Here is a 10,743-nt window from a genome sequence, read left to right on the forward strand (position 1 = left end):
GTATTCTGTGCTCTTCCTGGGTTAGAAAATCCAAGATCCAAAAAACCGTACACCATGCTGAAACCTTAAATTGGGCTTCCTTAACTGGTCTCCACTTGGTTAAAGTTGGGTTTCTATCTACGGCCTCTCTTCAACTAAATTGGGCTTTATGGTCAGATTTTTACAACAGATGTGTGAAGGTCCACAACACATTCATAACGCCTCTAAGGCCACTAGGATAAGATTTGAACTGAATTTTTTATTTTTTAAGTTTACTTTTTGATATAAAGGATCGGGAGAATTAATCTGAATATGGAAGAATGTTAAATTTTGGGATCTATTTGGTATAACTCATATAAAAAGAGTTTTTTATTGTAAAATTTCTTCGAGTAGAGCTTATGTAAGAAGAAATTTTATTAAAACATTAATGGATTTTTTATTGTTGGCTTAAAAAGTATTTTAACTGTTTATTTAATATCTTTTTTATTTTTTTAAATAAATTTAAATTACAGTTTTTTTTTTAGAAGTCTCATGACCTTTTAGTGACGACACATTTTATACTGGAGTCTATAGCTGATTGAAGAAACTTACAATGAAACTTTTAATTGAAATTGTAATATCATTCAATTTAATTTCCCAAATTTTTCATTAAATTAAAGGTCAAATTTAACTGAATTTCTTAAATTTATTTTTTTATTAAACTTTACTTAAAAAAGAGTCAATTTCATGAAATAAAGATAAATGTATCAAAATTTCAAATTATTAGTTATATACATCATTTTTTTCTTTTTCTTTTTAATTTTTTTATTTCAACCTCTTGAAGCACTTGTTATCCATTGAGATTTTGCTCTAATGGAAGGTTTACTATTGGGAGTTGATATGAGATTTAGACATCAATTGTGTGGTGGAGGGTGATTCCGTTCAAGCAGACAGTGCAAAATGAAGAACGAATATCGAGCTATTGAAGGCAATATCATTAAAGAAGCTAAAATGTTGGTTGGTAGATATAAGTTCTAATTCTATTAAATACCCATGGAAATGAATAAGGTGGCTTATTCCTTATAGTCAATTACTCTTTGCGTTTGTAGTAATGGCCTACATGGCTTACTAATGTCCTTAACAAATCATCATGTAGTCTGATTTTTATTAATGAAACTGCTATTTTAGATAGATATATATATATATATATATACATACACATATATTATTTTGTTTTTGGTAATATATATATATATATAGGTACTTTAATTTGTAATTAAAGACTTATTTGCCAGTTTAGATAGAAATTTTGTTGGTTCGTCTTAAGAGACATCATTCCTTCAAATTCTTTGACAATAAAATTTAGTATTTTCTTCATTTTGCGTTTTGATTCTTGAACCAAGCGATTCATTGAATTCAAGAAACAAGATATTTTTTCGTTGATTATAAAATTGCAATATGCATATTTGGTGATCCACTTTTTTGGAGGTTTCAACGCAAAATTCATGATCTACCTTTGATTAAAACTGATGGCTTTCAAATTGAAACCCATTAGTAAAACTGATAGCTTCTTTACCCTATACATAAAAAAGTAGTTCTTTAACAATTTTAGTTGTTTAAAGTTTATACATATTAAATTATAAAACAATTACTTTTTAAATACAGAAGGCTGAATGGGGACTTGATTTTGCCTATAGATGGCCATTATCATGTAGACGGTCCCCGTCTCTTAAAAGACTACTTTTACGGTCATTATGTTCATCATGACTAATTTTCCTCCTGTTATTGGGGTACAAAAATGGACACCACTCAATCAGCTTTATATCTTTGTTCAGTTGCTTTTGTTCATCTATTTGCTTCATACCCACTTCTCATTTGCCTTTTATCAAATAAAAATGCAGAGGATCCATGGACATATATGAGAGTATCTCTGAGGATAAATGTCATTATTATTTATATAATTGAGCATTGATATAAATTTTTTAATGATAAATTTCAATATTAATGCCAAATGTTACCATTTATGCTCCAATGATAGTGCAAAAAATAATAATGCAAAATTTTAATTTCTATAGAATAGGAATGGGATCCGCTTTTAATTACTTTTTATCAATTAAAAACAAAAATAATATTAATTAATTCATTAAATGGTAGGGATTCACAAACTTTATATGAAAGTGGGATCCACTGATAAATTTTGCCAATCGTAAATTTGGTGCCAAATTTGGCATCAAAAATGCAAAATTTGTCACTTGTCATTGGAAAAGCAAAAAGGTGCTCATATACTATAATTTGACAATGCAACGCCAAAATGGCATCCTATCGGAGATGTTTTCGGAGAAAAATATATTTTGTTATTTTTTATTTTTAAAATTTTATGAGTTAAGTCTTTAAATTTTTAAATTAGCTATTTAGATTTTTAAATTTTTAATTTGTTGTAGATTGGTCTAATCTCTAATTTGACCAATCTTTAATTTGATCAAATAAATTGATAATAGTTTCATCTCCACAGTTGTTTTTTTCTCCTTAATCAACACTTTAATCTCTTTCTTTACAAACTTTGCAACAAGTTTCTAGATAACATAATCACCAATTTGTTTAGCAACTTAGAGATTAAATTATCCTATAACAAATTGAAGAAACAAAACTTTAAATTGAAATTTTTTAAAAGTTAAAGATATTAAATTATAAAATTTTATAAATTATAAATACCAAAATGCAATTAACTACAAAAAAAAAAAATAATAATAACGGTATGACTCATCAAATTTGGTTATTTTTAGAGTAAGAGGGCTCAAAACACCAATTTTCTTTTTGGCTGTTAAACTTTTGTATTTCTGAAAAAAAAAATTATATAAATTAACCATATATACAGGGAAAAAGGATAATAGTTTGAAATCAAATATGAAGAGAAAAAGTATAGGATAGTTAATGAGATTTTGGAATTTTCATAGGCTTTTTTTTTTTTTTTTTCCCTTGTTCATACTGCATTCCTTCATTGAAAGCACTGCACAGCTATCAAAGATCAAAATTAATTTAAAACATCTTTATTGGTAATGCCAAACGACATGCTATTGTTAAATTTTGATATAAAACTAAAATGGAATCATTAATGACTTAAAATTATCAAACATTGTATTGCATTGGAATTGATCACGTATTGACATAAAAACTGGATTTTTAGGGTCGGTTTGGAACGTTGAAGTGTATTGTAGTGGAATAAACTTATATATTTTAAATTTTTGTTAAGACAAAATAAATTTAGTACACTCTTAGCATCCCAAACATGCTCCTATACAGTTTTTTAATTAATCTCTGCGCACCAAAATAGCTAACTTTACAGTCTTTCAAGTAATGATTTTGGTAGCCTTAATTTGTAGTTGGGATTGCAATAACTTATTACTTTCTAGTTGGTGGAGACACATTCCCAATATATAATAATGACACAACCAAGCTGCTTTTTCTTATCTCCATTATTAATTTTTCCTTTTTTAATCTATCTATTTATTTAATATCCAATCAGCGGTTTTTTTTCTTTTTGGGCTGAATATCCAATCAGCATTTCACTTTAATTGAATACAAAACAATGTAGATTGGCCCCCTCAAACGTTCATAATGAGAGGATCACTAGTTAATGGTTAGCAAATCTGGTCACATCTGATAATTTTTCCATCCTTGAGTACGGTGTTTCATAGATCAGACACATGCCTCGCTGTCGAGTAATGGGGCTCGCGACACCACGGAGTGGGATCTTATTGTGTTTTTATTTATTTATCTATTCATTTTTTATTTTTATTTTAAAAAAGCAAATTGTAAAAGGGTATGGGTTTTGCGTGTCAATATAATACTAACTGTTGGAAGTGATTTATCTAACCAAAATTATGCCATGCATGTTTTATAAGCCATTTTGGATAATAAATATATATGTGGTATAAAATTGATATTGTTTAAATTTAAATGGTATAAATATTTAATAAATTTTAAAATTATTTTTTAATTATAATATGTTAAAAAAATATTTATAATTATTAATTAATTAGATATTTTATTAGTTTATTTTTTTTATCAAATAATTGATTTTTTAATAAAAAAAATTATGCTTTTTAAACCATTTAAAATGAGTAATGGATTTTTTATAAGTAAAAGATTATTTTAATAGTGATTTTTTTTTCTTACCATATCAATTTAACAATATATTTATAGATGGATTTACTCGAGATTTTTTTAATAACTTTCTATTTTTACTGATTTAATAACAAAATAAATAAAATGATTAAAGATGCTATTCGGTATTCTATATATATATATATATATATATACTCTCTAAAAACTTTTTCCAAGGATTAACATAAAAATTTGATAAACGGTAGAAACTACAAGGGCATTAGCTAATAAATTCCGTATACAAATTTTTTTTTTCAAAAAATTAATATTAAAATTATTCAACTGCAAAATTAATTTCCTAAAAGGTACGTACTTAATAACTTTTAGAGCTAGTATGCTGTAAGCATATTTCTGCCGCAAAACAATATTAAAAACTACTTTCGATCATTTTAGCTCTAAATAATTTAATTACTAAAACCACTATGTGGTTAATTATCATTAATTACCAATGTTAGTGACTTGGTGGTAAAGAGCTTATGGATTAATTAAGTCCACTTGTATCTAACAGGTAAACTTACATCCATTATTTTCACACTAATTTTTTTTTTTTTTAATTTTGTACATAAATTTAAAACAGCTTGCTAAATGGGAATTGTAGAGTCTTTTTTCACTGTTTTTTCCCCCCTGAAAAAATACTTCTTCTCACCGCAATTAAATTTTCACGGGTCATGTGGACGGCCTCTAGATTCTGTCTACATTCCAAGCCAACTCATTACACTGAGTAATTTCTATTAAGAATTTTCTCCTTTTTTATTTTTTATTTTTATTTATTATCGAACGTGAATTTTTAAAAGTTTTATGTAACCTTTGACAAGAATTGAATCTTTGCTTCAAGTCGTGGTATGATATTTCAAGTTGTATGTCACTAAAACATAGAAAAGAAGTGAAAAGATGGTGAAACAAAGAGACAAGTAATTTAGACAAGGAGAAGATAGGAGTTCAACAAAATGGCAGCCCCTTCTTTCGAAAAAACAAAATTGCGGTCCCTCTTCCTTTCGACTTTAAAGTATCCATTTGGCTTTCCTTCATTTTCGGGTTGTTGTTTTGGCAGTGACCTTTCATTTTGGTTGTTTACACAATATCTTTCGTACCAATCATCCTCCTTTTCTTCTCCTCCTCTCCTCTCTTTTTTCTTTGACCCTTTTAGACACTTTTTTAACTTCTCTGAAAGTATTATCTGAAAAAGCGGTTTTTATTAACTTTGATTAAAACTAGTATTTTTGAAGGTCTAAAATATTTCCTGAATATTATTCATGCACTTTCCAAAAACAGCTACTTTTAAGTTCCAAGAAACTATACCAAGTAGAGCTTTCTTCTTCTCCTTCTTGACCTTCTTAAATTAATTTAAATGCTTAAAGATACATAAGAAATTAGTTGTGATGGCGGCTTTCGTAAGAAAGGAGATGGTGCCTTTAGGTAGAACCATTGAAGGTGGCTGCAAATTTGCTGGCGGCATAAATTGAATGAGGGTTCTATACAGAAGATGGATTATGATTTTCTTTTTTTTCTTTTTTTCTTTTTTTTTTAAAAAAAAAATTTTGAATGTGGATTTAGTGGGGGCGATGGCGATTGATTGGTGATTGTGTAAGTAGAGATTTGACTACTTTGCTCGTTTCTCTCAAATTAATGTCACAACTTTCCACTGATAATGGCAATTTCTTATTGGAAATATACATCTATATATATAGACAATGATATTCAAGATTGAGATTGAGAAAAATTTATGCTTCTATAGCTAAATTAGTGCTTTATAAATTTAAAAATAATATTATATAAAAGACTTTTATGTTTGTCGGGTGATTGTATTACTTTTGAGTTTTGATTATCAAGTGTTTACATGCAAGTTAGGTGGCAATAACTGCCACTAATGTGCGGTTGTGATGGCACTTTTAGTAAATTAGTTTACTAATCAAGTCCAACATGAGAGATGATGATTTTTTCTAATTTTAAAAATATAATTGATAATTTTTTAAACTTTAAAAATGTTAATGAATTTTCATTGAATGAAATTTTGATGGAGTGAATGAAATTTTTCCAAAATTGCATTATGAAATCAAATAATTGGATCATCCCGTAATTATTGTCCCTTAGCCCAAAAACAAAACAGAACACAACAATAATTATGGGCTCCTGACCAATATTAATCATTGAGAACCATTGTGAGAAATACCTGACAAAAAATATCATAAAAAATATTTTAACTTATCTTCACCTTTTTCTTTTTCTTTTTCTTTTTCTTTTTCTTTTTCTTTTTCTTTTTTTGTTTTTTTTTTAATTTTTGGGAATAGAATCTTGCGTAATTTTTATGCCTTAAATATGCCCAATGGCAATAATTTACTATACTTCCTCGTCCCAAATAATTGTTTTTTCTGCTACAATTGAAATAAATTCTTTGATAATTCAAATATGGATAATAAATACCAACTACACAAGTATTTTATCTTAATTATATTAATTGGATTATCCAATAAATATATTTTTTAATTAAAACAAAAATGTATGTTTTTCAATTATATTAAAGAAATATTTGTTACCAAAAAAAATTATATTAGAAAAACATTCCCTCTCTTTTTTTACAACAAAAACTAGATTAAAAAACTGGATGGAAAAATAAAGGGGACAAAAAAAGTATGAGAAAAAAAAAAAAAGATTTCCCTTATTAAGGTTTCTATCTTGATTGGATGTTGATAAAAACATAAAGAAAATTTTCTCTTATTTTCAATATTTTTTTATAATTATTTTAATTTCCTGTCAAAACATATTAATTTTTCTCTTCTATTTGAATTTTATAATAAATTTTGAGGATTACAGCCTCTTAAAAATTTCAATTTTTATTTTTTATTTTTATATTTTGTAAAAAAAAGATAACACAAATTTATTTATTTATTTATTTTTTAAAGATACGGGAATGCAGTGAGGTTCAACGAAGTCTCCTCCTCAACGTCGCCAGAGGCGAGCACTTGCCGGAAGTTTCAATGGCTGAAAATTAGCAGCTGGAGCCAGGAGAAGAGAGAGAGAGAGAGAGAGAGAGAGAGAGGACCAATAGTTTTTCCCAAAAATTTCAATTTTCCTCTAATTAGGTTAAAAAAAAAAAAAAACTAGAATTCCATATTCCAATGAAAACTTTTTCTCTCAGTTTTCCGTTCTTTTTTTTTTTTTTTTAAACTTATTTTAGAACAACATTGAATTTTAAAATTCTTCTATTTTTTTTTCCCCCCCCCCCCCTTTTCCCATGTATTTTCTAAGGTCAAACATACATTTAACTTTCAGGCTTACGGTTATCAGAAAATTTAATTAAGACGATGGTACGGTAACCACTCCAAGCAATTGGATGCGATGCCATATGTTAAAAATATAGCATGTCATAGCCAACCTAGATCTTAATTTTTTTTTTTTTTTTAAAACATAAAATTTTTTGCAGAGGCTGTGATCTTCTTCCATCTATGCATTTAGAAGGTGGTAATTCAAATTCATGATATTTTCAACTTGACTGAGTGAGTACAAATTTGAAAACATTTCTTTTCTTTTTATGCTGACTGTAAGTCAGCCAACAAATAACCTTTAATCCTTTTCAGAGAATATTCCATTTAACATATGTGTAACCAAATCGAATCAACATAAATTTCCTTGTACACAGCTCACACGTGTTTCCCATACAATCTCGTGAATCAGAACGCAAATTGGTAGTTAAAATTTAACTTGTTTATTGTGTAAGATTATTTTTAGAAACCCAAAATATAATAATAAAATAAAATTTTACTTTCATAAAACAAAAAACGAAACAAAAACACTCATTATCTTTAACATATTCTATTGTCAATAACAAAACCCACTGTACACATTTTATTCTTTTTTTTTTTTTTTAACGGTAAAATATTTCAAAGGCGTGACATGGCAAGAACTTGCTGATCATTATACGTAGGATGTTTTTCCTTCGACCTTCCCCGGCTATTCCGATCCACCACCGCCATTGTCGTCTCTGTCGCCGCGGTGGCAGCCAGTGCAACCGCCTGAGCTCTCAATTCGAACTTCTGAATCTTCCCGGTCAAAGTCTTCGGCAGCTCATTCAGAAACTCCACCTTCTTCGGAACCATAAAGTGCGGCAAATTCCTCCGGCAATAAGTGATCAACTCCTTCTCGGAGACCGAACCGGAGTTGTTCTTCAGTGCGACGAAAGCACAAGGACTCTCTCCCCAACGAGGATGAGGCATTGCCACCACGGCTGCTTCCAACACTTTGGGATGCTTATACAATATGCTTTCCAATTCAACACTGCTTATATTCTCCCCTCCCGATATGATCACGTCTTTCGATCGATCTTTGATTTCTAGATATCCATCGGGATGTACTACACCGACATCTCCGGTCAAGAACCAACCGTCCTTGAACGCTTTGGATGTGGCGTTCTCATCTTTGAAATACCCTTTCATTATGCTGCTTCCTCTCAGAACAATCTCCCCCATGGTTTTCCCATCCCGAGGCACGCTCTTCATCGTCTTCACTTCCTTCACGTCCACATCCGCCAGTGTCAAGATCCCAACTCCTTGCCTCGCTTTCAGTTTCGACTTATCCTCCGCCGGAAGTTTGTCCCATTTCGCCTGCCACTCGCACACCAGAGCCGGTCCGGTGGCTTCCGTCAAGCCGTAGGCGTGTGTTACTTCAAATCCTAATGGCTCGATTTTTTCCAACAGTGCCGCCGGAGGTGGAGCTCCTCCGGTGAGTATTTTCACCGGAGTTTCGATTTTCCGGCGTTCGTTGGGTTTGGCTTCTAGAAGGATGTTGAAGACGATTGGAGCACAGCACATGTGGGTCACTTTATGTGTGTGTATGTTTCTGTATATGTCATACGCCGTCGTATTACGGAGGCAAACGTTGGTACCACCACGAGCGGCGATTCCCCACGTGAAGGTCCACCCGTTGCAGTGAAACATCGGTAGAGTCCACAAATAGATAGGCTCGTTTCCCATTTCCCATCCCATAACCAAACTGAGAGTGCTGAGGAAAGCTCCTCTGTGGCTGTACACAACTCCTTTCGGTGAGGACGTCGTTCCGGAAGTATAATTGAGAGCGATTGAATCCCACTCGTCTTCGATTTCAAATTTGTTGTAGTTGGGATTTCCATTTCTGATCAGCTGCTCGTATTCGAGCTCTCCAAGCCGGGTACCGGTCGGTTTGTCGACGTCGTCGATGACGATGACCAACGGCATCGACAACGTCGTTTTCAAATCAGCCATCAGAATCCGGAGAACTTCGCTGGCTAAAGGAACATATTGGTAGTCGACGAAGAAGACTTTGGCCTCTGAATGCCGAATAATCAGTGCTATGTTTTTTGCATCTAGACGGGTGTTGATCGTGTTGAGGACGGCTCCGGCCATCGGCACCGCGAAATGCATCTCATACATGGCCGGAATATTGGGAGCCAGAACTGAGACCTGTAAAGAAAAGGAACCAAAAAAAAAGAAAAAGAAAAATTAAGTTCATGAAAAAACGACACATTAAAAGATAACCGCTTCAAAAGCTATGTTTAATAATAAACGTCTCTGCAAAAAACTTACGACATTGTTCTTGACGATGTTGAGGGATCGAAGGGAAGAAGCTAAACGACAGCAACGATCGAAGGTTTCCTGCCATGTGAAGCTGGTTCCTTCATAGATAATTGAGGGACGGTTGGCATAAAAGGAAGCGGCTCTCTTCAAGAAAGTTAAAGGAGTGAGAGGAGCATAATTTGAATCACACTTGGGAAGCAAATCCATGATTAAGTAGTTATAGTTTGCTTAATTTAATGAAAAGAAAAATGAGGGAGAGAGAGAGATATAGAAGGAAAAGAAATATGTATAAGAAGCTTTAAGATGAAGATGAAGAAGAAGAAGAAGAAGTGAGGCAGGGTTGGAGAGTGAGAGAGGGATGGGTTTTTATAGAGTTGGTTTTTGATTAGGAAAATGAAAGGAGGGAGCGGGAAAGAGAGTTAAAGGGTAGAGGTGGGTAGGGGGGCTTTTGATAATTGTTTGGAAATTTGAAGGGAAATTGCGATGAGATTTACAAAGTGGAGGTTTTGGTCGGTAAAACAGAGGAATTATATGGGAAAAGGAAGACCAGCTGACTAGTACTGGGGTTTCTAATTTAGTAAAGTCGTGCGTCATGCACTCACTTTTTTTTTTTTTTTTTTTTTTTTTGGGGTTTGGTTGTTTAATTCTTTTCAAAATATATTATGTGTTTTCACATCTATTTATTTCATAAAGGGGCTGGCTGCTTGACCTCCCCACTTCATGATCACCACTAATTCACAATGACATTAATTTAGCATCATGTGAATACATTTATAATACTGATATATATATATATATATATATATATATATTAATTAGTGATACAACCATGTTCTCAATTTATATTGGAAGCTGGAACCCGTAAATTTATTAAGGATTATAACTTCTAGTTTTGTAGTTTTAAATCAAAATTTAGAATCTTTATCCTTTTTATTGTATAAGCATGTACCATTCTCAATTACGAATCTATTATAATTTTTACATATTATTTAAATATTTGTTTTGATTGGTAAAATAGAAAAGGAAATCAAACTGGGCAATTATTTTGCTAGGAAAATGGTGAGAAATTAGTTTT

General features: G+C 31.1%; 1 protein-coding gene across 1 annotated transcript; it reads right to left on the reverse strand.

Annotated features, from left to right (window-relative positions):
- Positions 1 to 7,866: 7,866 nt before the first annotated feature.
- LOC107415987 (trans-cinnamate:CoA ligase, peroxisomal) lies at positions 7,867 to 10,072 on the reverse strand. Its single transcript, XM_016024438.4, has 2 exons — positions 9,678 to 10,072; positions 7,867 to 9,554 (listed from the first exon to the last, which is right to left on the reverse strand). Exons 1-2 carry the CDS (start codon positions 9,873 to 9,875, stop codon positions 8,001 to 8,003), a joined length of 1,752 nt encoding a protein of 583 aa, XP_015879924.3. The 5' UTR covers positions 9,876 to 10,072; the 3' UTR covers positions 7,867 to 8,000.
- Positions 10,073 to 10,743: the final 671 nt, after the last annotated feature.

Source organism: Ziziphus jujuba, chromosome 4 (assembly GCF_031755915.1).
Source record: "Ziziphus jujuba cultivar Dongzao chromosome 4, ASM3175591v1".
Lineage (NCBI taxonomy): Eukaryota > Viridiplantae > Streptophyta > Magnoliopsida > Rosales > Rhamnaceae > Ziziphus > Ziziphus jujuba.